Source organism: Nomascus leucogenys, chromosome 25 (genome assembly GCF_006542625.1).
Source record: "Nomascus leucogenys isolate Asia chromosome 25, Asia_NLE_v1, whole genome shotgun sequence".
Taxonomy (NCBI): Eukaryota; Metazoa; Chordata; class Mammalia; order Primates; family Hylobatidae; genus Nomascus; species Nomascus leucogenys.
In genome coordinates this window covers 29250971-29278378 of record NC_044405.1, presented here as the reverse complement: position 1 = coordinate 29278378, position 27408 = coordinate 29250971, and the positions used below count along the sequence as shown (strand labels likewise).

The 27408-nt window shown below is 52.3% G+C and overlaps 1 protein-coding gene and 1 long non-coding RNA gene across 4 annotated transcripts in view; one reads left to right on the top strand and one right to left on the bottom strand.

Moving 5' to 3' along the window:
• Window positions 1-27408, bottom strand: part of TRPM2 (transient receptor potential cation channel subfamily M member 2) — a 101105-nt gene that overhangs the window by 13269 nt on the left and 60428 nt on the right. For all 3 annotated transcript variants that reach the window (XM_030806267.1, XM_030806268.1, XM_030806269.1), the window contains 9 exons: window positions 19245-19428; window positions 16354-16535; window positions 15909-16041; window positions 11730-11817; window positions 10526-10613; window positions 9634-9791; window positions 8740-8816; window positions 8366-8467; window positions 970-1056 (listed from right to left, as the gene is read on the bottom strand). In XM_030806267.1, the coding sequence (XP_030662127.1) occupies window positions 970-1056; window positions 8366-8467; window positions 8740-8816; window positions 9634-9791; window positions 10526-10613; window positions 11730-11817; window positions 15909-16041; window positions 16354-16535; window positions 19245-19428 (1099 nt within the window). The remainder of the gene's footprint in view (window positions 1-969; window positions 1057-8365; window positions 8468-8739; window positions 8817-9633; window positions 9792-10525; window positions 10614-11729; window positions 11818-15908; window positions 16042-16353; window positions 16536-19244; window positions 19429-27408) is intronic.
• LOC115833155 lies at window positions 9798-18769 on the top strand. Its single transcript, XR_004028600.1, has 3 exons — window positions 9798-10306; window positions 11981-12086; window positions 18418-18769. It is a non-coding gene; the product is annotated as an uncharacterized LOC115833155 (long non-coding RNA).

Sequence of the window (27408 nt, the reverse complement as noted above, 5' to 3'; positions counted from 1 at the left end):
GTGAGTGTGGGGCTGTCTCCCAGTGGATGGGTGTGGAGGGGTGAGTGTGGGTCTGTAACCCCGTGGATGGGAGTGGAGGAGTGAGTCTGAGGGGTGAGTGTGGGGCTGTGTCCCCGTGGATGTGAGTGGAGAGTGAATCTGAGGGGTGAGTGTGGGGCTGTGTCCCTGTGGATGGGAGTGTAGTGAGTCTGAGGGGTAAGTGTGGGTCTGTTTCCCCGTGGATGGGTGTGGAGGAGTGAGTCTGAGGGGGTGAGTGTGGGGCTGTGTCCCCGTGGATGAGTGAGTCTGAGGGGTGAGTGTGGGGCTGTGTCCTTGTGGATGGGAGTGGAGGAGTGAGTCTGAGGGGGTGAGTGTGGGGCTGTGTCCCCGTGGATGGGTGTGGAGGAGTGAGTCTGAGGGGGTGAGTGTGGGGCTGTGTCCCCGGGAAAATGTGGAGAGAGTCTGAGGGGTGAGTGGGGGACTGTGTCCCCGGGATCGGAGTGGAGGAGTGATCTGAGGGGTGAGTGTGGGGCTGTGACCCTGTGGATAGAGTGGAGGAGTGAGTCTGAGGGGTGAGTGTGGGGCTGTGTCCCGTGGATGGGAGTGGAGGAGTGAGTCTGAGGGGTGAGTGTGGGGCTGTGTCCCTGTGGATGGGAGTGGAGGAGTGAGTCTGAGGGGTGAGTGTGGGGCTGTGTCCCCATGGAGGGGCCCTGTAATGGGCAGGGACCGGCAGGAAAGTGAGGGCAGCCCAGGAGAGGGGATAGGTCCTGAGATCTTCCTCCAGGATGGGCGGCATGGACACTTCTGCCCTGCTTCGGGTGTATTCACGTTTATCCACAGACGCCCCCCACATCCCCCCGATGGGCACCATGTGCCAAGCACCAAAGCCGCCCTCCCGGCCCCTGAGCACTGGGCAATGGCAGCAACCCCTTGTGAAGGTGGGAGTGAGCGCCTTGCTGAGGTGCTGGTGCCCGGCACGCATGAACTCACCGAGTGACTATGGGGTACAGCGTGTGGTTGGGTCCGAAGCAGCTGAGGCTCCCGCGCCCACGCAGTCCCGTGCGGCCCATCGGGTTCCTAGGATGCGGAGGGGTTGACTCAGTCCACCGTCCAGCAATGTGGGAGCAGGACAGGGCAGGGAGGGCAACTCAGAGGGGACAGCGGGCGTCAGGAGCCGGAGCACAGTGGGACAGCCTGCAGGCTTCTTTAGGGACCTGCTCTGGCCTAGGGAGGAGGATCCCTTTGGGACTCCCAGGGAGTGAGACCAAGGCTCTGGTTTGCCTTGGGGTCACCCGGTGGGGGAATGGTCTCCCTGGGAGCAGAAGTCCAGCCACTACAGGCCGGCGAGGGGCTAAAGTGGCCACCTTCTCCCCACAGAGCATGGACCTAGCCGACTGCTCAGGCCAGCACTTTGCGTCCAAAGGCCCCAACACGCGAGAGCATGGCCTCCGTCCTGGCAGCCTTCCGAGGGGCAGCGTGGGAGCCAGGCCAGACACCCAGAGGCCCTGCGTCTGTGTGGCCACAGATGATAGGCCACACAGACCCCCCAGCACAGTGTGCTAACCACGGGCAGCAGGAGCCACAGACGCTTCCCACTGGGCCAGGCTGGTCTCCCTGACACCACCAGGTCCTATATGAAACAGCAAGATCTAGAAACGGGCGAGTTCCTGTGAATGTACCACTAAAACAGAAGGAAGAAATGCACCACCACTATCGTGCGGGGGCGGGGGGGCGGCCTCCTCGTCTACAGAAGGTCCCCAGCAGCATCCCCACCACAGTCCCCGCCACCATCCCTGCCACCATCCCTGCCACCAGTGTTCCCAACACCAGTGTCCCCGCCACAGCCCCCGTCACCATCCCTGCCAGCGTCCCTGCCACAGTCCTCGCCATAGTCCCTGTCACCATCCCTGCCAGCGTCTCCGCCACAGCCCCCCCACAGTCCCCACCAGCGTCCCCGCCACCGTCCCCACCACAGTCCCCACCACCATCCATGCCACAGTGGGAACAGTGGTATCATTCCTCCACCATTCCACTCTGACCTCCAGACCCCACCAGAGCTGCAGCCTCTGACCCACGCCTCACGGCCTCCTCTCCACACAGCCTGGACTCCGTCCTCCTGAGTCTGCGCGGCCGTGCATGGCTGCCCCGGGACAGCTGACCACCTCTAGCACCGGCGGCCACCAGCCAGGCCTGCGCTACCGTCCCCAACCCTGCCTGGCGTGGCAGCCTCCAGCTGGCCTCCCTGCCTCCACCCAGCCCCTCCTCTCTGTTGCCCCCCAGCAGCCGCCCTGCTCCTGCTCAGCTGTCAGGGGCCCCAGCTCTCGTGGCACCTCTGCGCAGACCTGCTTGAGCCCACGGCAATCAGAGTCCACACCAGAACCTGCCCAGTGTGTAGGGCCCATCTGGCCAGGCCTCTCAGACAGCCCTCCCAGCTCACTCTGCAGTCTCCTCTGTGGCCGGGGGGACTTGCACGGTGGGGCCCAGGCAGCCTCCCCAGAAGCTGCTCAGAAACCAGAGCCCCGGCCCCACCAAGCTACAGAGCTGGCAACATACGCAGCAAGGCCTGGGGACCTCAGCTCAAAGGCCAGGGCTCAGTCAGGGTTCCTGCGAGGGCCACTGCTGCCTCCCCTCAACCCCAAGCCCGTCTCTCACTGCCGTCCAGCCCGCCTTTGCCAGCCACCATTCTCCTTCCTGCCCTCACGCCACTGAGCGGGCAGAACCCAGAACCAAGACCACGGACAAATTCGGCACTGGGCAGAGCTGCACTGAGCTCCAGAAGGAGAGGAAGGCAGCGGGTCCTGCTGCTGGGAGCAAGGCTGCCTGGTCTCCCTGTAACTGCTGTTCATGCTGAGTGCAGTGCATCCATCAAGAAGCTCACAGAGGAGGCCACATGCTCTGTCTGGCACGAGTCCACTCCCACAGGAAGCTCTGGGCCCCAGGGCCCTGCTGTCCTCTCACCGTCCCCATCCCTAGTCGACCAGTGGCAGAGCCAGGAGGGAGGTCAGGGGCCTGCCAGCTCCTACCACATGCACGCTTGCTCCTGCCAGGAGGGAAACAGTCTGCACCCTTGCTTCTCAGTCAGCCTGAGTGGGCCGGGCAGCAGGGGCTTCGGACCACCATGCTGCCCTCCTCCCACCGCAGCCCGCCCCCCCACGCCCGAGTCTTCAGCTGCTCTCACTGTGCCCTGATCTCTGAGCCCCCGGGCATGATCTCGTCCACACGGTTTTCAACCCCTCATCTCCCTGCCACAGGCTCGGTAGTTCCATCACGACGTCAAGGCATAGGCCCATCCATAAACCTACCCACACAACCCCAAAGCACAAAAGCAGCGACAGTCCCGCTGCAGCAATCACACGTTCATTCACTCATCCACTCAGCTCCAGAAATGCAGGTGGGTTGAGGGGTGGAGAGCTGGCCTATGGGTTGAACAAGGCAGAATTTTTGCTGACCTGACCTCAATCCATCTCAGAAAGAGGGGGCAAGCCAAGCCCAAGTAGAGTGGATTCGAAAGAGGAAGGGACTTGCAGGCAGGGGCAAAGGAGAAGGCTTGTTTAAAGAGTTTATGTCAGCAGGAGCAACACAAGAGGGCAGGAGGACCCAGGTGCAGGAGGAGCAGGACATTCCTGGGATGAGGACCTTGAGAGGCAATGGGAGATGGGTCTAGGACAAAGATGCACTGGGGTGAACAATGCCTACAAATGTATGTCCTTCCCAGAACCTCAGAATCTGGCCTTGTTCAGAAATAGTGTCTGCAGGTGTAATTAGTTAAGATGAAGCTACACTGGAATAGGGTTGGCCCTAAACCCAGTATGATTTATAATCCTAAGAACAGAAGAGACACAGACACATGCAGGGAGAGGCCATGTGGCTAGGGAGGCAGAGATCACAAGCCAAGGAACACAAAGGGCTGCCAGGAACACCAGGAGCTGGAGAGGCAGGAAGGGGTCTCCCCTCAAGCCCTCAGAGGAAGTGTGGTCCTTGATTTCACACTCCTGGCCCTCAGAACTGTGAGATAATCCATTTCTGTTAAGCCCCCCAGTTTGTGGTACTTAGTTACAACAGCCATAGAAAACTAATACAGTGAGGGGGCTGGCCCCAGACAGATGTGGGGACAGTCACTCCTATACCAGAAAGGGCATCTGAGTGTGTGAGTGACTTGAGTCAGACAAGCTCACACAAGCTGCTGTTGTGAATGGGCCAAGAGGGTTAGGGTTAAGGGTTAGGGTTAGAGTTAGGGTTAGGGGTTACGGTTAGAGTTAGAGTTAGGGGTTAGGATTAGGGTTAGGGTTAAGGTTAGGGTTAGGTGTTAGTTTAGGGTTACAGTCAAGCAGCTGCAACAACCCAGGGTAAAGACTGGGGCCACAGAGGACATTTCAATTTCAAGAATCAGCATGTTGCCAATCCCACTCCAACAAAAATTCAATAAAACTAGAAGGTGATAACAAAGAATGGCTGAAAAACTATAAGTGCATAACCAGGCATAGTGGCTCACGCCCGTAATCCTAGCACATTGGGAGGCCAAGGTGGGGCAGATCACGAAGTCAGGAGTTCAAGACCAGGCTGACCATCATGGTGAAACCCCATCACTACTAAAAATACAAAAGGAATTAGCTGGCATGGTGGTGCATGCCTGTAATTCCAGAGACTTGGGAGGCTGAGGTAGGAGAATTGCTTGAACTGGGACCTGGTAAGCAGAGGTTGCAGTGAGCCAAGATTGCACCACTGCACTCCAGCCTGGGCTACAGAGTGAGACTCTATCTCAAGATAAAAAAAGCTAAAAGTACATCACTAAATAATCAAATGAAGATTATGCTGGGTGTGGTGGCTCACACCTGTAATCCCCACACTTGAGGAGGCAGAGGCAGGAGGATAACTTGAGCCCAGGAGCTTAAGACCTGCCTGGGCAATAGAGCAAGACCTCATTCTCCACAAAAAGAAAAAAAAAAAAGAGCAAAACAAAAGTGTAAAATGAAGATTACAATGAAATTCATAAAGTAAAAAATAAAATCCCTACACATCAAAACTTAAGGAATACAGCCTATCAGGTCTTAGAGAGAATTTATAGTCTTAGGTACCCTTATTAGAAAACCAGGAAAGTTGAATAAAAATGAGCCCTAACACAAAAATCAAGAGCAAATCCATAAGAAGTAGAAAGGAAGGGAAGATAACAATAAAAGCAAAAATGGATGAGGTCGAAAAATTAAGATAATCAACAAATCCAAAAGTTAGTTTTTTGAAAAGATTATAAAATTAAACCACTGGCAAGAATAATCAAAAAAAAAAGAAGAGAAATACATAATAAATATCAATGCTTAAAAGAGAAATTACTGTATATTTAGAGATTTTTTAAATCATAAAAGAATATTTTGGACATCTGTGACACAATACATTTCAAAAGTTAGATGAAATAATTTTCCAGAAAATTTACAATTACTAAAAAGGACCCAAGAAGAAACAGGAAATAAGGTTCCAAAAATCATTATGGAAGATAAAGTAGTTAGAAATCCACTTGCTCAAAATATGTTAGACCTGACAGTTTTATAGGTGAGTATTATCAGACTTTAAGAAACAAATAATTATCTCCACCTCATTCAAACAGTTCCAAAGAAGAGAAAAGAAGGAAAGCTGACCAGCTCATTCATTGAGACTGGTATAACCTCATACCAAAACCAAAGTAAGACAGTACAAGAAATATAGATTATAGGCAAATTCCACTTTTGAACACAGATTTTTTAAAATCTTAAGTAAAATGTTAGTAAATTAACTCCAGCAGTACATTAAATAAGAGTTTATTCCAGGAATGCAAGGATGGCTCAACACTGAAGAAGCTATAAAAATAATTCACACACTAATTGGCTAAAGGGGAAAGATAACTATCTCAATCAATGGCAGAAAAACCATTTAGTAGCATTCAGCTCCTGAAAAATTGGGACTAGATAGAAATATTCCTAATCCGATAAAAGGTATTTATAAATTTCTTCAGTAAATACCATACTTAATGGTGGAATGTCGATAGCATTTCCATTAAGTCAGAAACAAGGAAGCCTGTTAATATTACCAATATTCTAAATTACACTGAAGAATTTACCCAGCACAATAAGGCAAGAAAAAGGAATGAGGCATGATTATTGTAAGGAGAAAGATAATATTATTTGCAGAATATATATTATTTACATAGAAAATCTACAAACACATTTATATAATTAATGAGAAAGTTTAATAAAGTTGTTAGATACAAAGTCAGCAAACAAAATTAATAATGCCCCTATATATTTTTTAAAAATTGAAAATAGAAAAAAATGTTATAGGCCAGGTGTGGTGGCTCATGTCTGTAATCCCAGCACTCTGGGAGGCTGAGGTGAGTGGATCACCTGAGGTCAGGGTTCAAGACCAGCCTGGCCAACATGGTGAAACCCCATCTCTACTAAAAATACAAAATTAGCTGGGCATGGTGGTGGACGCCTGTAATTCCAGCTACTCAGGAGGCTGAGGCAGGAGAATTACTTGAACCCAGGAGGTGGAGGTTGTAGTGAGCCAAGATCACCCCATTGCACTCCAGCCTGGGCAACAAGAGTGAAATTCCATCTCAAAAAAAAAAAGAAAAGAAAAAGAAAAAATGTTATAATTCCCCCAAATAACAAAAGTTATCAAATACCTGAGGAATAAATATTATTTAAAAATGTAAGATCTTTATGAACAAAATTATAAAACTTTAGGGAAGGACAAAGAGAAGACATAAATAAATGTTGACAAATACAGTCATAGAAGATTCATTATCATAAAAGTGTCCATTGTCTCAAATTTTTCTATAAATTTAATACAATTCTTATCAATGGATTTGTCATAGAGCTAGAAAAACCGGCTTTTAAAGTCACAAAAAAGCTAAAGGCTCAAGACTAGAAAAGGCAAGTTTAAAGACATGCTATCCCAGAGTCAGGATTACTGCAATGCTGTGGCAAATAGTGGCACGACCTGCTATGAGATGAGTGGGACAGAGGCATACAGAGCTATGAAAGAGGAGCCAGACCTCAGGGGAGGAGCCAGAGCTAAGGGGAGGAGCCAGAGCTAAGGGGAGGAGCCAGACCTCAGGGGAGGAGCCAGAGCTAAGGGGAGGAGCCAGAGCTAAGGGAGGAGCCAGAGCTAGGGAGGAGCCAGACCTTAGCAGGAAATGAAGTCAGGCAGCTCACTTTCTGTGTGAATTCACAAAATAAATCAGGCCCCTCCTCACACCTTATACAATCAGCCTTCAGCTGTATTAAACTCTTGGTGAAAAAAGCTAATTTTAAAATGTATCAAATGAATATAGGAAGGTGTGTCTTTATAATTTCATAGAAAGAGAACGCACCTAAGGAAATATAATGAAAATATGATTCGTAAGTCCACAACAGAAGCATGGTGCATATAGAAAGTGCTCTTCTGTGCTATAAAGCCCGCGTGGCCACCACGTCCTGCCAAGTCCTGACACACCTGCCTGTGTGGCAGCCGCCCATGAGAGCAGGTGCTCGCGCCTTGTTGCCCACACCATGCACCTGCTGCTCTCCTCATCAGCTTCCCACAGCCACCAGATGCACCTCCCTAAACATCCACCCTTGCCCGTCCCACATACTCCAACACCAGAGCGGGCTGCCTGCAGCTGCAGCCACCCGGCCAGGACCTCTGCTCTCAGGTCCCATTGCCTCCTACCACCTCCTTACTCGACCTCCGGCTCCAGGCAGAGGAGCCCATACCCTGTTCCAGAGCATTCCGCAAAGGCCTGCCACGCAGTCCCCCCGTCCTTCAGACCCTTCGGCTCCTCAGCCCCATGGTCCATGCCCCACATCCCGGCAACCCCCCAACCCCAGGATCTGGTGGCCCCTCCTCCACCTCCTCCTCATGGCAGGGTCCAAGACCCCCAGGCTCCTTCCTTCCAGGGCACTTGTAGGTGCTTGCGGGGCACTTGACACCTTTACTTTGGGTTTCCTCACCTGTATGATGGGTGCAGCACCGATCCTGTGGGGAACAGGATGCCAGGCGAGGCCACCTTCCCAGCCAGGTGAGCCTGCCAGCGCCCATCTCCGTGTCCCCTCCCTGCTGCACAGCCCTTGCCCATCCTCTGAGGCATCACCCTCTCCCAGCACAGCCATCTCCACATACACAGATAAATCCATGTCCCCAGGTTACGGCAGGGACCGTGGGGCAGGGCCTGCCGGAGGCCAGGGGGCAAGTCCCACACCCCCATGCCTGGGGGCTACGGAGATGCCATGAGTTGATGTTTTCTTCCTTTCTGTGGCTCACGTGCTTTTGTTTTGTTTTATGAGAAAAATGTTTCCTTTGCCCAGAGAGGAAACCTGCCCCCCAGGCAAACCCCAAAGGCTGACGGGGCGGGGCCCATGGGGGGCACACTCACAGGGGCAACCCGGCCTGCACTGTGTACGGCCCGTGGAAGCTCCGGCGGTCCCTCAGGCCATCCACCACGTTGTACTGGATCGTGGACAGCGGCTCCAGGGTGCTGGGAGCAGAGGAGAAAGCGTGTCTGTGTCCCCGTGTTGCAGGTGGGACAGAGCAGACAGACAGAGGGTTCACCCCCAACCAAGGGCCCAGCCGAGTGGCTGCAGGCTGGGTGTACACAACAGTAGGAGCTGGGCCCCTTCAGGCCCCCACAGGCCCCTCCTGCTCACCTGGGCCTCCCCGGGCTGGGCTCTGACTGGGATTCTCAAGGGAGCCCCTAGGAGGCCCTGGGTTTGGGGCCAGCTGGGAGCACGGACAGCGGCCCATACTCACTCTCCCACGGGGTCCAGGGCAGCCGCGTCCTTCCTCTCTGCCGTGTAAAAGGGTGGGTCATAGATCAGGAACTCCGTCTGTAGCAAAGCAGGGAGTTTTCCCTCAGATTTTTACCCCCACTGCAAAGCTGGCCCAGGCACCAGGGTGAAAGGGCTGCTCAGCTGGGTCTGAACCCGACACCAACATCCCAACATGCAGGGCAGAAGCTCCAAGCTGGGCAGAGCCCAGTGCCAGGCAGAGCTGGGGGCTAGGCTCAGGGACCTCCACCCTGGGGCCAGCTGAAGGGCAGGTGGCCATGACTTGGGGGCCTTGGGGGTCTTCCCAGAGTAGGGCAGGGGGCTAAGCTGGACCCTAGAGGCAAGGAGGATGCTATGTGGTGGAGACCAAGGGGAGGCAGCGGAAGCAGCAGCCTGGAATGTTCTGGATAGGCCAGAGAGAAGCCCCGCACCAAGAGGGCGGGGGTCTCCCCGGGGCCATTAGCCATCTCCCTGTCTCTGTGTCTCTGTCTCTCTTCCATGCCTGGTGCCTGGAAAGGGGCCAGAGCCATTCACCGGGGTGGGTGGGGTCTAGGACCAGGGAATGATCTGGGGGAATGGGGCCAGGGGGGCTGGGCCCCAGGACGCTCACGGGAGAAGCCCGAGCCTCGAGTTCTGTGGGGATCAGTGTGTCCCCACCCAGGCCCCTCCACCACCTCCAGCTGGGGGGCCCCTGTGACCTGACTGCTCTGTGCCTCAGTTTCCTCAAATGTCAAACAGGGGCTGCCAGACGCACAGATCCCCCTGTGGCTGCAGTGGCTTGGAGCCAGGATTAATACCAGATGGATGGGGACAGGGCCGCCCTCCCCTCCCCAGGGGCCTGGCCACTGCGCCTGGTTGGGCTTGGGCAGGTGCTCACCTCCCAGGGCACCTTCTCGTTGGGCACGGGGAAGCGCGTGACGGGGCAGTTGGGGTAGAGGAGGTGCCGGGCATTCACGTGGTAGCTGTCGCCCGGCTCCTCCGTCTTCTTCCTGCCTCCCGGCTCAGCATCCGGCTCCTCCACGGCCTTCTGGAAGGCTGGGGACAGTCAGGAAGCCGTGACGCAAGGCGGAGCCCGGGCTCAGGTGCCCACCCACAGGACAAGGACTTCCTCTGTGGTCCTTCCACCAAAACATCTGGGCTCCTCCACCTCCCCAAGCCCAAATGGCCATGCAGGTCAAACACTGGCTCTGAAGTGGGCAGGGCCCCCAGGGAGGATGGCCATTGGAGCTCAGGCAGCGTCCCCGCCGGCACCTGCCTCTTTGTGGCAATCAGGGACCTCGGTAATGAGCTGAACTCACAGTGCAGTTACGAGGGCAAATATGCTCCTTGAGGGCCAGCGAAACTCAGTGGCCCAAGGAAGGCTACTTATGTCCATTTCATAGCCGGCTGCGAATTTAGGAAAACAGACTTTGCTTCTCGTCACTCAGCCCACGTGACCAGGTTCGGACACAGTCTGCAGCTGCCCGGCTCGCACCCCGACTCTGCAGTGCGGTATGTGGGGAGCTCAGGGCACAGCAGGCCAGGCCTCCCTGTGGACGTCCAGGAACCAGGTCAGGTCAGGGATTGGGCGGGGCCTTGGCGCCAGCGTCGGTGGGTGGGCTGAGTTCCTGAGGGCGCTGGCCCTGCCAGGCCTGGAACAGGCTGCAGCCAGTGCCTTCCTCCTAGACAGAGCCCACCCCCACCCCCAGCTGCCTCTCCTCCCAACTGACCCCAGACCCAAAAGAACACAGGCGGGTGGAGACCAGCTGTTGGCCTGGCCACCCACTCACCCAGAGTGGGGACGTCCGTCTCCGAGCTGAAGCCGCTGGCCCGCAGCGTCCTCACGATCCAGTGCAGGGCTCGGGCTGTCTGGGCCACCTGGAAGGCATGGCCCAAGACACAGTGAGCACTTGCCACCCACACGCATGGTACACACCCCACTGCCCACCGAGACTTCACGCCCCCAGCCAGGAGCCCCACCCCTGTCACTCAGCTCCTGCGCCCTTTAAAAGTGAGACACCACCTCCTCCCCAGGCAGCCACCAAGCCAGCCAGGACGCTGCCCCAGGCCCACCCGGCTCCCCCCGGGGGCTGCCAAGTCACACATCTGATGGTGCAGCCTGCCCAAGAGACACAACAGTGGGACTGTCACGGGACTGGACAGGCCAGAGGCCGGAGCCAGCATGAAGCTGCAGTCAGGCAATTCTGCACCACAGGGAGAGGTCACAGGCCGCCAAAGCCAGAGGCTTCCAGGGTTCCTGCACCTCCCAGGAGGAGCCTCCCCAGAGGCCGATGTGCCCCCCCACCAGGGACAGGGGGACATGTCTCACTCGTGTGGCTCAGTGCTGGGCACCCTGTCAGGGGTCCCAGCATGGCCAAGACCGGGGGAGAGGGCGGCCTGGGCAGACCCCTGGGTGCAACGGGCAGGACTGGTGGATGGTGGACGCCCCAGCAGCACAGGGCCCAGCCCTGCCCCACAGAGCAAGGCTGGGAGCAGCAGCACTGGGTGGCTGAGCCATCCACAGGGCTCAGCGCTGACCGCAGGGGCTGCCGTGGCCGCAGGTGCTGTTGTTGGAAAGCACGGCCCAGCCCAGCTGGTGGACGTTGATGAGGTGGGGCAGGCAGACCCCGAGAGGCCGTCTCTAAGTCCTCCCCACCTCGGTCTTGTGGCCTCTCCAGGGCTCAGACACAGGGTCCCACAGCCTCCTCGGAGGCCGGGAGGGGACAAGCACTCTGTTTCCTGGGAGCAGCGAGGAGCACAGCCCAGCCATGGAGGCCTCAGCGCACACAGGAGGAGCTCAGTCACAGAGACCCTTAGGCGGGGTTTTCTGGAGGACACACAGGGTGCCTCTTCCAGCTGGGAACGGCTGCCCGACATTCCGGCCTCCTCACCATCACTTCTCAGAGCCCTCCTTCTCGGTGCCACCACATGGCAGAGCCGCCCACCAGGCCCAGCAGTGGCACCTCCTGACGGAAGCCCGGACCTCGGACCCACCTGCTCCTCCAGGGAGGCCAACCTCTGCTCCAGGGAGCCCGACCTCTTCAGTGGGTCCAGGTCCAGCAAGTCCACCATGGCGTCAACCCTGAAAGAGGAAGCAGCTGAGCTGGATGCACACCACACCTTGGGGCCCCGGGAACGCCACACCGCTCTGCAGACAGCCCTGCCAGACGCAGCCACCAAGGCCCTGGGTCAGCCTTTGCTTCCTCTTAATATGAAACTATTTCTAACATGCATTTCTCCCATAGAACCAAACTGCCCAGGGCCCCAAAGGGGAAGACGTCTCAGCAGACGGACAGCCAAGGCTCACACGGCAAGCTCTGGCAGCCTGTCGGTCCCAGGAGAGAGGGGCAGGTGAGTGAACTGAGGGAGGGCCAGGTGACAGGTCATAAACAATGAAACTTCCTCTGGGCACAGCAGAGGTTGGTTTTGTTTTGGGGGTGATGTGGCACGGCACTGTTGCTTGAGAATATTTGGCTTCTGTCTTATTTTGTGGGGGTCGTGGAGCAGCGCTGTTTTTCTGGGAGTATTTGGTTTCTGTCTTGTTTTGTGGGGTTGTGGAGTGATGCTATTTTTCTGGAAATGTTTGGTTTCTGTCTTATTTTGCTTCGCCCAGCCTTGGCCTGCTGTGTTTATGGTTAAAATAACTCTGTGGGCAAACCCGAGTCTCCAGCTCTCATCCGCTGTCCCCTGGGCTCCCTCACTTCCTTTCATCCACAGCGCCCACTGCAAGTGATATTCTTATAATACACTGAGCAACTATTTTAGTAACACAGAAATTTTCTGGGGATATGACCCACTTTAAACAGTTATCTAGGGAAAGGGAAGAAAGTGATTTCGCCCCAGGCTTGGGCGTCTCCTTTCACTCACATTTCATTTTGCTTAATTCCACAAAAGCCGCTTAACCGCACCTGCCACGTTTTCCCAGACAGCCTTGCAAACATGTGACGGTGGTTACTGGAGCCTTCTCAGACCCACGTGATTCCACCACTGTGAGATGCAGGGTCTAGATTTGCAGACAGAGCTTGTCCTTGACCCCCAAAGCTCCAGCCCTGCCCTGTGGGCGAGGAGCTTTCGTGAACTCAGCTCACCTCAATGCCGCAAGGTTATGGCACTCCACACTCATGCGCCTCCCGGGTCCCCGGCTTCCTCACTGGAGGAAGGGACGGTGACCAGGTTCGGGCCCTTGGTACGGGCTGAGGAGCTCTTTCCTCACTTTCCCTGGAGCCCGTGTTCTGCAAGATCGGGTCAACTGAAGCACATCAGCTTCTGTCCCAGGTCCCTCTGCGGATAAGCCAGAGCTGCTGACCAGTGGGAGTGACAGCTGAGCACACCAGCCAGCGGCCCAGCGGAAACATGTTCTGCAGCCTCAACTTGGGAAAACTTCTACTCATATACAAATATGCATTAGAGTTGGGGTCTCACCCTGTCACCCAGGCTGGAGTGCAGTGGCACCATCATGGCGCACTGCAGCCTCGAAGCCCTGGCCTCAGACTCCTGAGCAGCTGGGACTCCTGACCCCATGTGCACCACCACACCTGGCTACTCTTTCCTTTTTTGTTGTTTTATTTATTTTTTGTAGAGATGGGGTCTCACTATGTTTCCCAGGCTGGTCTCAAACTTTTGGCCTCAAGAAATCCTCCCGCCGGGGCCTCCTTAGTAGCTGGGATCACAGGCATGAGCCACCGTGCCTGGCTAATTGTTTTATTTTTGTAAAATAAAAATTTTTGTAGAGACGGGGGTCTCACTGTGTTGCCTAGGTTGGTCTTGAACTCCTGGGCTCGAGTAATCCTCCCACCTCAGCCTCCCAAAGTGTTGGGATTACAAGCGTGAGCCACCGCGCCTGGCCTGAAAATTTATATTTTAGTTAAGCTTTTTCAACCTCAGAAAATAACTGAAGGTGCCCAACTTTCACCGAGCACCCAGGCTGGGAAATAGGCAGCAGACCAGCTCTGAGATTTAAGACATCTGGGATAGGGCAGGAGCTGAGAGGCATTTGGGACTAAATTTTTTTTTTTTAGGTGGAGTCTTGCTCTGTCACTCAGGCTGGAGTGCAGTGGTGCGATCCCAGCTCACTGCAACCTCCGCCTCCTGGGTTCAAGCGATTCTCCTGCCTCAGCCTCCCAAGCAGCTCAGATTACAAGCGCACACCACCACACCCGGCTAATTTTTGTATTTTTAATAGAGATGGGGTTTCACCATGTTAACCAGGATAGTCTTGATCTCCTAATCTCGTGATCTACCCACCTCAGCCTCCCAAAGGGCTGGGATTACAGGCGTGAGCCACCGCGCCCAGCCTGGGACTGATTCATTTGGGGCCCAGCCCACTCCCGTAAGGCAAGAGGCTGCAAAGTTGCTGGGGCCTGCATTCCAGGCCACACTGCTGGCCAGTGGTGGAAGCTGAGCCACCTCTCTCACTTTCCTGGGCCTCCACTTCCTCATGGGTAAAAGTGGAAGGAAAAATACCTCCCTCTGCAAAAGGGTTGAGCGAGATGATGCAGATGAAGGGTGTGGTCCTCAGTGAGCCCTTAATACACGCCGGCCATCGTATTCCAGCCCTGACTATGTTGGTCATCAGCAGAGCTGTGGCCTTCCAGCTTCATCCCGACATGTGGAGGCCGCCTTTCAGAAACTCTCCCAAGCCCCTTCCCCCAGCATCTGCGCCCTGGGCATGGCCACTGCTCAAAGTCCCAGACGAGGCCATCCATCAAAGCTGTGCTTGGCCACAGCAAGTAAGAGAAGGTTCTCAGGGCACTGCATGGCCCCAGGCCCCTTCTCTGTAAGTGGACCACCAGAGCCAAACGTCAGGGCTGAGCAGGCCTGGAGACCAGCAACCCCAGCCTCCTGCAAATCTGCCAGGCCAGGAACTAGCAGCAGTTCCAGAATTGCACAGGATTTCCTGAGTGCCTTCTAGGCACTGGGCCTGCTCTATGTCCCAGGATACTATGGGGAACATGTGGGACTCTGACCCTACTCTCACATGGAGCCTGGCAGTTAGACATGACCCAACCCACAAACCCACCAGCCAACCAACCAACATCCAGATTCCAGAAAGACAGGGGATGGGGACAGGGTGGGTGGAGGGCAGGAAAGGCCCTCCAATGAAGTAAGGCCTGAATAGAGAGAGACAGCAAGTCCTGACTCTCTCTGGTAGAAGACTGTTCTAGGCAAAGAGCATGCCAAGGGCTCAACTGGAAGTCATCGTGCCCAGACTCAAGCAAACAGGGCACGTGTATCTAGTTCACTCAGAATGGAAGCTAGAAGGGGCTTTGACATCAGCTAGTTCATTAAGGTCCTACATTGTCACCATCATCATTACTATTGCCATCATAATCACCACCATCACTATCACCACCACCACCACATCCACCATCGTCACCACCAGCACCAGCACCACCACTACCATCACTACCACCACTGTCACCATCACCATTACCACCACCACCATCACCACCTCCATCACCACCACCACCACCACCATCACCACCATCACCATCACCACCACCACCACCACCATCACCACCATCACCACCATTACCACCATCATCACCATCACCATCACCACCATCACCATCACCCATCACCACCATCACCATCACCACCACTATCACCACCACCACCATCACCACCACCATCACCATCACCACCACCATCACCACCCATCACCACCACCATCACCACCATCACCACCACCACCACCACCATTACCACCATCACCACCATCACCACCATCACCACCATTACCACCACCACCGTCACCACCACCATTACCACCACCACCGTCACCACCACCATCACCATCACCGCCACCACTACCACCATCACCATCACCACCATCACCACCATCACCATCACCACCACCACCACCATCACCACCACCACCACCATCACCACCACCATCACCATCACCACCACCATCACCACCACCACCACCATCACCACCACCACCACCATCACCATCACCACCACCATTACCACCACCATCACCATCACCACCACCATCACCATCACCACCACCATCACCACCATCACCACCACTATCACCACCACCATTACCACCACCACCATCAGGCATTGCTGGGCCTCCCCAGGTGGGACATGTACTCATGGTGCCTGTGGACCTGCAGGAGGTCCCCCAGAGGCTTCCCACCCCCAGGCCCACCTGAGCCCCCATACTTATTGCTGATGTCCTCGATCTTCTGCTCGGGCCGCTGCTTTTGCTGGAACTGCTGGTTCTGGAGGTAGTTCTCCTTCAGGTAGATCTCCCAGGAGAGCAGGGCCGCCTCCTCGTTCTTCTCCAGCTTGTTCTCTGTCAGGGTGGGAGGACAGACCAGGGAACCTGGAATCCTCAGGAAGTGGGCCCTGAAGCCCTGACCCACCGGGGGGCCCCGTGGGAGGGGGCCAGTCCTGAGTGGCAGGAAACGCCTGCTGCACAACTGCCCCCAAGGGGGCCTCTGGGCTCGGTCCCCACCACTTGCTCAAGGCCAGCAGAAGGCCAGTGGCCTGAGTGGCCTGCACGCCTGCCGAGCGTCCAGGGTTCTGGGCAGAGCTGCCACACCATCTCCACCCCCCTGCACCCGGGCGGCCAGGACATTCAGGAGAGGCACTGGGACTGGCATACTGAGCTGCTTGTGCCTCTTGGCCGGAGTCTTCAGCACCACCCTCTTGATGAAGAGCTGAAGGTGACTGAGGAGGATGAAGGGGGGCGGTGCGGCAGGGCGGCTGTGGTACTCCTCGATCAGGTCGTGGCGCTGGAACTTCCAGATCTGGTCTGTGTGCTCCTGCACCTGCTGGAAGGTGTAGCTGTCAGGGAGGAGAAAGCGACACCTCGAGGTCAGGGTGTTTAGCCGGAACAGACCCTCTCACCGCCCGCGTGCCCACTGTGATGCCACAGAGAGCGGAGCCATGCCACACAGGAGGCCAGCTCCAGGCACAGAACTCAGCCCACAGACCTCACAATTCCAGGCTTCCTGGGAACCGAGGCAAGAAAAAAGGAGAAGCATGCAGCCTTTCGATTTCATAAGCCTCAGTGATGAATAACACGCAGTGAGTGTTTATCAGGAGACAGACGCTGTCTGGCATTGAACTCTAAGACCTGATCTGCGGATTCTGACGAGCACAAGAGCCAGACCCATCCAGGGGTGCATGTGGAAGAGGCAGGGCTGCAGGGGCCTCCTTGATGTGTCTCAGGGTGACAGGCACAGAGCCCTCCGCAGTGGGAGCTGGCAGTGTGGGTGCCATACTTGCTGCAGGGACAGCGTCCTGCCACCAGCCCCTTGGCCTCGAGATGACAGTCCTAGCCCATGCTCAGGTTGTCTCAATGTTCAGAACCCACGTTAAAGCAAAAGGTGGCAACCTCAGCAACTTAGCCAATGAAACAAGAAGAGAAACAGTTGGTTCCTAACAAAACCAGGAACACAAGGATTTTCAGAGTCCCGGGTAGCACAGGGTCTGTGTGCAGAGGCTGGGAAGGGCTCTGAGGGCCTGGGAGGCTTTCTGAATTATGGGGGCAGCACGGGGAGACCCGGCTTTCTGTGGGCCATGACAGCTCCGCAGCTGTGCTGGGCTCCTCAGCTCCACTTTCAGGGCCAGGAATTGGCCACAGAACCCCCAGAGCCAACCCTGGGGCCCACTAGGACCCCAAACACCTGCGTTTTCATTCTGCATGGCCTCCTGGTTCCCTGGAGTTCTTTTTTATGCTGCCTCTGGTGTGAGGTCCTCAGCATTTAATTTGTTCTAAGTGTAAAAGCTGCAAGAGCAAAACAGAACCCCAAAAGCCTGGGGCCCACAGCTGCTGTGGCTGATCAGAGACACGACCCCAGAGGACCACGTCCACCAGGGGCTGGATGGACAGCCACCTATTTTGTACTTCTTGTTTCAAAAGCAACAATAGCAAAAAACATTCCAAAAGTTCTATGATAAGACTGGGTGTTTCAAGACACTAAGCATTTAAAGAAAATCCTAGACATTTTCAAAGAGAAGAAACAGCTACTGCATGGGTCTGATGCTGCTGTAGTGAACCGCCACGGCCTCGGCAGCTCAAAGCAATCAGACTCTTCTCTCAGTCCTGGAGGTCAGGAGTCTCACTGGGCTAAAACCAAGGTTCAGCAGGGCTGTGCTCCTCCCATAGGTCAGGAGCCTCCATGCCTTGCCTTTCCTGCCTTCCAGAGGCCACCTGCATTCCTGGGCTGGGGTTCTCACCTCCCCCTGACGCTCACTTCCACCGTCACATTCCTTCTCTGCCTCCCTCTTCCAAGGCCCCTCGTGATGATGTCGGGCCCATGCAGATAACCCCAGATAATTTCCCATCTCAGGATCCTCCACTTAACCCCACCCTCCCAGTCCCTTTTGCCACATACGGCCCCATAGCCACAGGGTTCGAGTGTGGACATCCCTGGGGCTGTTATTCAAACTGCCACAAACACCAGGCCCAGAGGAGGTGGACACGTGTGCAAATCCACAAAACCAGCAAAGCACGTGAAGACGTGCAGATGAGGAATACCCTAATGGCGCGGGAGGGCGGACACAGAGCCGTCCACAGACGGATAGGAGCTCCGGGAAGGCACCGCAGAGCCAGTGCCGTCTGAGGCACACAGTGGGGGCGGCAGGAACACGTCTAGGGCTGGGGAACTGGCCCCAAAGAGCTAAAGAACCCAGCAACTAAGAGAAATGCTCACACTTACAGATGGCAGACAGGAAGAGAAACCACCTGCTGGGATGCTGAGACTTGCTCGCAAGAGCTTTCGGAACTGGCTGAGGTCAGCTGGGACCAATGTGGCCAGCTGGAGTCTGCACAGCCCGAGTTTCTACCCCGGGGTCCCAGTAACTCCGCCCAAATGTGCACACGAGACCCATGAGGAGACACAACTTTCCAGAACCCCCTTTTCTTCCACCAGCCACTTACTAATCCAAGAACCCACCCTCGAACCTTCCCTAATAGAAACACTGCATTAAAGCCAGCACGGGGAGACAGACGTGAACTGTGCCCCTGTCCCTTGTGGCTTGGCCTAGAATAAAAGCTTTTCTTTTCTCAAAAACCTAGTGTCACAGTATTGGCCTCCTGCACATTGGGGAGTGAGCCCTTTTGCTCAGTAACAGGGAGAAACAGGCAGAGCCCTCGGGGTGACAAAGGGACAGCCCTGAGCAGCAGCGGCCCCAGCACACTCCCCAGGCAGAGCAGTGAGCTCACGAATAACGCTGCTCCTGCGCAAAAGGAACGGGGCTGACGCCGACATCCCTGCCCTCCGCGGAAGTGCCGTGAGCAGGGCCCATGTGGATCTGCCACACTGCGGGTCCCCAGCAGCCACAAGGATAGACCCACGCCAGCTCAAGAGATGCAGCAGTGACCACAGAGAGTGGCTGTGCACACTCCACCAGGATACGAGTGACACACTTCTGTGCACCAGCCCATCATCCACACTGTCCACAAGACCCTGGAGACAGCGTGGCCACTGCGGCCCAGGAACGCCGCCCACCCACCCATCTGCACGCCAGCCCCACCCAGGTGCTCACTTGAACATGGCGATGAGGAGGTTGAGCAGCAGGATGTTGGTGAAGAGCAGGTAGAGGCAGAGTAGGAGGACCGTCAGCCACTCGGGGAAGGCCGGCCTCTGCTGCGTTGCGTCACTCTCGGGGCACTTGGGCTTGTAGGGGTCGGTGCCGTTGGGGCTGCAATGCTCCGGGTTGAAGTTCACGCCTGGCGTTGGGAATGGGGGTGGGTGAGCCAAGAAAACAACACAGAGTCAAGAGGAACCTGGCAGGAGGGGGCCCTCGAGGCCTCCAGTCACTGTCAGGTCCCCCGCAGGCCTGATGCTGCTCATCTGGGTGACCTCAGCTGTCACCTCTGGGCCAGAAGTCCAGAAAGAGGCATCTGTCTCCAGCCAGATGCAGGTAGGAGGCCCCGGGGGCAGAGCTGCACCCAGGCTGGCCCGTGCCTCCGCCCAGGGTGTGCCACCCACCAGGGCACTGCCAGGGTCCCAGCCAGGGCCAGCACCAGGTCCCAAGCCTGGGGAGTTCAATTTGGTGGGAAATAATTTAAAAGGAAAGGCCAGGAGCAGTGGTTCATGCCTGTAATCCCAGCATTTTGGGAGGCCAAGGCGGGTGGATCACCTGAGGTCAGGAATTTGAGACCAGCCTGGTCAATATGGTGAAACCTTGTCTCTACTAAAAATACAAAAATTAGCCAGGCATGGTGGCGGGCGCCTATAATCCCAGCTACTCGGGAGGCTGAGGCAGGAAAATCACTTGAATCCGGGAGGGAGGTGGAGGTTGCAATGAGCCGAGATTGCGTCATTGCACTCCAGCCTGGGCAACAAGAGCAAATGTGTGCCTCAAAATTAAAAAAATAATAATAAGAAGAATTGAAAAGGAAAAAAATAACAACTATCCCAAAGAGAAGGGGGACAGGGAGATGTGGAAAAGGGAAGATGCTGCAGAGGCAATGCATCGACAAGTGAAACGGGTGATTGTGAAGCAAAATAGCGTCCTGCGTGCATAGAAAGTAAGGACTATTGAATATGGAACCAGCTTCTACCTTAAACAACTCTCTAAGGAAACATAGTAAGTTGTTAATAGTGGTTAACTCCGGGAGGTGAAATTATAAATAACATTCTTTCCTTATACTTATCTTGAATTTTAAAATTGTTCAACAATGAGCAATGCACTATTGGGTAATCAAACCTATTTTGAATGTGTTACTAATTTTCTAAGATAGAAACTCACTCTGATGGCTATAAATTCCTATATTAAAAAAGAGCTGAAATTATTAATGTTACTTTCCACTGTAGCAAACTAGAAAAAGAAGAGCAAACCACCCTTTCACAATAAAAACACTCAAGAAGTTAGGAATCAAAGAGAACCTCTTTGATTGAAAGGACATTTACAAAAGCCCTCAGCTAACATCATACCCAGTGGGAAAGACTGGATGCTTTCCCCTAGACAAGCCAAAAGCAAGCAGAAGGAAGGAAAGAATGAAGATTAGGATATAAATGAGATCGAGAAAACAAAAACAATGAATGTCAACAAACCAAATTCAGTTCTTGAAAAAGAGCGACAAAAAAATTACCACCTTGTAGCTAGACTGATCCAGGAAAAAAAGAGAGAAGGCTCAAATTGCCAAAATCAGAAATGAAAGAGAGGATATTACTACTAATCTTACAAAAAGAAAAAGAACTCACAGGAAATCCTAGAGAAAATTGCATGCTAAAAAATTAGATAATCTAGATGAATGGACAAATTCCTAGAAAGACACAAACTACCAAAGGTGACTGGAGAAGAAACAGAAAATATAAATAGACCTATAACACATAAAGAGATTGAATTAGTAAGTTAAAAACATCACACAAAGAAAAGTCCACACTCGGAGGAGTTCACTGGTGAATTCTACCAAATGTTCACGGAAGAATTAAAACCACTCTTTTACAAACTCTTCCAAAATATAAGAGAAGGAACTACTTCCTAAGCCATTTTATGAGGCCAGTATTATCCTGATGCCAAAACTAGGCAAACATATTACAAGAAAACCACAGACCAATAACCTTCATGAATGTAGGTGCAAAAATCATCAAAAAACAGCTAGCAAAGTGAATCCAGCACCATATAAAAGGGATTATTCACCAAGACCAAGTGGGACGTGTCCCAGGAACACACAGTTGGTTTAACATTCGAAGGTCAATTGATGGAATGCACCATATTAATAGTAAAAGGATCAAAGACCATCTGAACATTCGAATAAGTGCAGGAGAAGCAGCTGACAAAGTCTACCACTCCTTCACATAAAAACACTCAAGAAACTAGGAATAGAAGGGAACTTCTTCAACCTGATAAAGGACATTTACAAAAGCCCAACAGCTAACATCACACTTAATGGTGAAAGACTTGTTCCCTAAGATCAGTGGACTCGTCTTAAGATCAGGAGCAAGGCAAGGATGTCCCCCATTGTCCCTTCTGTTCAACATTGTACTGGAGGTTCTAGCCAGGGCACTTAGGCAAGAAGAAGAAATAAAAGGCAACCAGTTTGGAAAGGAACAAGTAAAACTCTCTTTTTGCAGATGACATGGTCTCGTATATGACAAATCCACTAAAAAACTATTAAAAGTAATAAAGAAGTTTAGCAAGGTTTCAGGGTTCAAGATCAATCTACAAAAGACAATGTATTTCTATATACCAGCCATTAACAATTTGAAATGAAATCAATAGGACAATTCTATTTCTAATAGTTTGGACAATAATAAAATATTTAGGAATAAATTTAACAGAAGCATTAAGACTTATTACTGAAAACTATAAAACATTATTGAGAGAAATTAAAGAATTAAATAAGCAAAAAGACATCCCATGTTCACAATCAAAATCACAGATGCCCTTTTTGGAGAAATTGATGAGCTGACCCAAAAATTCTTTTGAAGCCAAGGGACCTAGAGGCCAAAGGAATCCTAGAAAAGAACAAATTAGGACTCACACTTCTGAATTTCAAAACTTACTACAAGGCTACGCCAACCAAGACAGTGCAGTCAAAACTTACTACAAGGCTATGCTCACCAAGACCGTGCAGTCAAAACTTACTACAAGGCTACGCTCACCAAGACCGTGCAGTCAAAACTTACTACAAGACTACACCAACCAAGACAGTGCGGTCAAAACTTACTACAAGGCTACGCTCACCAAGACCGTGCAGTCAAAACTTACTACAAGGCTACGCTACGCTCACCAAGACCGTGCAGTCAAAACTTACTACAAGGCTACGCTCACCAAGACCGTGCAGTCAAAACTTACTACAAGGCTACGCCAACCAAGACAGTGCGGTCAAAACTTACTACAAGGCTACGCTCACCAAGACCGTGCAGTCAAAACTTACTACAAGGCTACGCCAACCAAGACAGTGCGGTCAAAACTTACTACAAGGCTACACTCACCAAGACAGTGCGGTCAAAACTTACTACAAGGCTACGCCAACCAAGACAGTACGGTCAAAACTTACTACAAGGCTACAACCAAGACAGTGCGGTCAAAACTTACTACAAGGCTATGCTCACCAAGACAGTGCGGTCAAAACTTACTACAAGGCTATGCTCACCAAGACGTGCAGTCAAAACTTACTACAAGGCTACGCCAACAAGACAGTGCGGTCAAAACTTACTACAAGGCTATGCTCACCAAGACGTGCAGTCAAAACTACTAAACTACTCACCAAGACAGTGCGTCAAAACTTACTACAAGGCTACGCCACCAAGACAGTGTGGTCAAAACTTACTACAAGGCTACGCTCACCAAGACAGTGTGGTCAAAACTTACTACAAGGCTACGCTCACCAAGACAGTGGCATTACCAAGGCAGTCAAAACTTACTACAAGGCTACGCTCACCAAGACAGTGGTCAAAACTTACTACAAGGCTACGCCACCAAGACCGTGCAGTCAAAACTTACTACAAGGCTACCAACCAAAACTTACTACAAGGCTATGCTCACCAAGACCGTGCAGTCAAAACTTACTACAAGGCTACGCCAACCAAGACAGTGCGTCAAAACTTACTACAAGGCTATGCTCACCAAGACCGTGCAGTCAAAACTTACTACAAGGCTACGCCACCAAGACAGTGCGTCAAAACTTACTACAAGGCTACACCACCAAGACAGTGCGGTCAAAACTTACTACAAGGCTACGCCAACCAAGACAGTGTGGTCAAAACTTACTACAAGGCTATCTCACCAAGACAGTGTGGTCAAAACTTACTACAAGGCTATGCTCACCAAGACGGTGCAGTCAAAACTTACTACAAGGCTACGCTCAACCAAAGACCGGTGCAGTCAAAACTTACTACAAGGCTACGCCACCAAGACAGTGCGGTCAAACTTACTACAAGGCTACGCTCACCAAGACAGTGTGGTCAAAACTTACTACAAGGCTACGCCATCCACCAAGTATCCAGGTGCAGTCAAAAACTAATACTACCAAGAAGGGCACTTACAAGCTCCAACCAAGACCGTGCAGTCAAAACTTACTACAAGGAGCTACAAGACATCAAACACAAAAGACCAGGTGGTCAAAACTTACTACAAGGCTATGCTCACCAAGACAGTGCGGTCAAAACTTACTACAAGGCTATGCTCACCAAGACGTGTCAAAACTACAAGGCTATGCCACGGTCAAAAACTATGCCTGGTCAAAACTTACTACAAGGCTACGCTCACCAAGACCGTGCAGTCAAAACTTACTACAAGGCTATGCTCACCAAGACGGTGCAGTCAAAACTTACTACAAGGCTATGCTCACCAAGACAGTGCGGTCAAAACTTAAAACTACAAAGAAAAACTATAAAGCTACAACAAACAGTGCGTCAAAATTACTACAAGGCTACGCAAAAAAAAAAAAAAAAAAAAAAAAAAAAAAAAAAAAAAAAAAAACAACCAAACAGTGGGTAAAACTTACTACAAGGCTACGCCAACCAAGACCGTGCAGTCAAAACTTACTACAAGGCTAGCCAAAGACTGCAGTCAAAACTTACTACAAGGCTACGCTCACCAAGACAGTGTGGTCAAAACTTACTACAAGGCTACGCCAACCAAGACCGTCAACTTACCAGCGCTCACCAAACTCTCACTACACAGGCTACGCCACCAAGACAGTGGTCAAAACTTACTACAAGCTACCACCAAGACGTGCAGTCAAAACTTACTACAAGGCTACGCTCACCAAGACAGTGCAGTCAAAACTTACTACAAGGCTACGCTCACCAAGACGTGCAAAAACTACAAGGCTACGCTCACCAAGACGTGCAGTCAAAACTTACTACAAGGCTACGCTCACCAAGACCGTGCGGTCAAAACTTACTACAAGGCTACGCTCACCAAGACCAGTGCCGTCAAAACTTACTACAAGGCTACGCTCACCAAGACAAGACAGTGCGGTCAAAACTTACTACAAGGCTACACCAACCAAGACAGTAGGGTCAAAACTTACTACAGGGCTACGCTCACCAAGACAGTGCAGTCAAAACTTACTACAAGGCTACACCAACCAAGACAGTAGGGTCAAAACTTACTACAAGGCTACGCTCACCAAGACAGTGGGTCAAAACTTACTACAAGGCTACGCTCACCAAGACCGTGCAGTCAAAACTTACTACAAGGCTACGCTCACCAAGACAGTGCGGTCAAAACTTACTACAAGGCTACGCTCACCAAGACAGTGCGGTCAAAACTTACTACAAGGCTACGCTCACCAAGACAGTGCGGTCAAAACTTACTACAAGGCTATGCTCACCAAGACAGTGCGGTTCTGGCACAAGGACAGACATCAGTGGAGTCGAACTGAGACTCTAGAAATAAGCCCTTATGTTAATGGTCCAATGATTTTCAACAAGGATGCCAAGATGCTTCGCTGGGGAAAGAACAGTCTCGTCAACAAATAGTACTGGGACAACAGGAGAGCCACAACGAAGACTGACCCTTACCACACACCAGGCCAAACAAAAAGCGAAAGCTATAAAACACTTAGTAGAACACAGGCATAAATCATGGCAATGGTTTTCAGCTAGGACACCAAAAGCACAATGATCAAAGAGATTGATAAGTTGAACGTCATCAAAATTTCAAAAGGTCGTGCATCAAATGACACCGAAAAGAAAATAACAAGTCAGCGCACAGATTGACAAAAAAAATTCAAATCATACATTTGGTAAGAGACTGGCATCCTTATGTAAAGAACTCTTACAACTCAATAATTCCCTAAAAGACAACTCAATTGAAAAATGGGCAAAGATGGCTGGGGGCAGTGGCTCACGCCTGTAATCCCAGCACTCACGCCTGTAATCCCAGGCTCATGCCTGTAATCCCAGCACTTTGGGAGGCCAAGGTGGGCGGATCACAAGGTCAGGAGATCGAGACCATCCTGACCAACATGGTCAGGTGAAACGCTGTATCTACTAAAAAACACAAAAATTAGCCAGGCATGGTGGCGTGCGCCTATAGTCCCAGCTACTCGGGAAGCTGAGGCAGGAGAATCACTTGAGCCCGGGAGGCAGAGGTTGCAGTGAGCCGAGATCACACTACTGTACTCCAGCCTGGGTGACAGAGCGAGACCCCATCAAAAAAGAAAAAAAAGAAAAATGGGCAAAGGAGAGGAAGAGACATTTCTTCAAAGAAGACATACAGACGACCCAGTTAGCACAGGAGGAGATGCTCAACATGGCGGGTCCTTAGAGAAATGCCAGTCAAAGCGAAAAGGAGAGCCACTTCTCACCCACTGGGATGCGAGCTTTTTTTTTTAATGGACAATAACAAATGTTGGTAAGAAGGTAGAGAAATTGGAATCCTGGGACTAGGCAGGCAGGAATGTGGAATGCAGCCAGTTCTTTGGAAAACAGCCCAGTACGTCCACAAAAACTTAAACATGGAGTTCCCATATGAGCCAGCCATGCATTCCTAGGTGTCTAAGAGAAATAAAAACATACCCACACAAAACCCTATAAATAACTGTTCATGCTACGTTATTCACAGCATTTGAAAAGTGGAAACGGCCCTGTGTGGTGGCTCACGCCTGTCATCCCAGCACTTTGGGAGGCCGAGGCAGGTGGATCACCTGAGGTCAGGAGTTCAAGACCAGCCTGTCCAACATGGTGAAACCCCATCTCTACAAAAAATACAAAAATTAGCCAGGCATGGTAGCAGGTGCCTGTAATCCCAGCTACTTGGGAGGCTGAGGCAGGAGAATTGCTTGAACCCAGGAGGTGGAGGTTGCAGTGAGCCGAGATTGCACCACTGCACTCCGGCCTGACTCCCTCTCAGGAAAAAAAAAAAAACAGAGCGAGACTCCCTCTCGGGGAAAAAAAAATTAAATATTAATTAATTTAAAATTTTTTTAATTAAAAAATTAAATATTAATTTTTTTAAAAAAGGAAAAGTGGAAACAACCCATATGTCCACCAACTGATAAATGGATGAACAAAATGTGGTGTGTCCACACAGCGGGGTCCTATTCAGCCGTAAACGAGAAGTAAATACTGACACACGGTGACGAACCTTGAAAACGTGACGTCAAGTAAAAGAAGTCAGACACCAAAGACTGCCCATTACATCATCCAGTTTCTATGAAACGCCCAGAAAAGGCAACTCACAAGTAGCTTCATGGGTGGCTGTGGCTGAGGGAAGGGGAATGGGAGTGGCTGTGAGTGAGTATACAGGGTCTTTTCAGGGTGATGCAAATGTTATAAAATTAGATTCTGTAAAGATACTGAAAACCACTGACAGGTGCACTTTATCCAGGTGAACTTTCTCTCAATGAAGCTGTTAAAAAAAAAAAAAAAAAAAAAAAAAAAACCTTCTATATGAAAAGTGTTCTCTCTGCCAGGCATGGTGGCTCACGCCTCTAATCTCAGCACTGTGGGAGGCCAAGGGGGTAGATCACTTGAGCTCAAGAGTTCGATACTAGCCTGGGCTACATGGTGAAATCCCCATTTCTACAAAAAATATGAAAATTAGCCGGGTGTGTTGGTGTGCACATGTAGTCCCAGCTACTCGGGAGACGGGTGGGAGGAGGACTCGAGCGCAGCAGGTGGATGTGCCACTGCATTCCAGCCTGGGTGACAGAGCAAAACCCTGTCAAAAAATGGAAGGAAGGAAGGGAGGAAGTGAGGAAGGAAGGGAGGAAGGGACAGAGGGAGGAAGGAAGGGAGGAAGT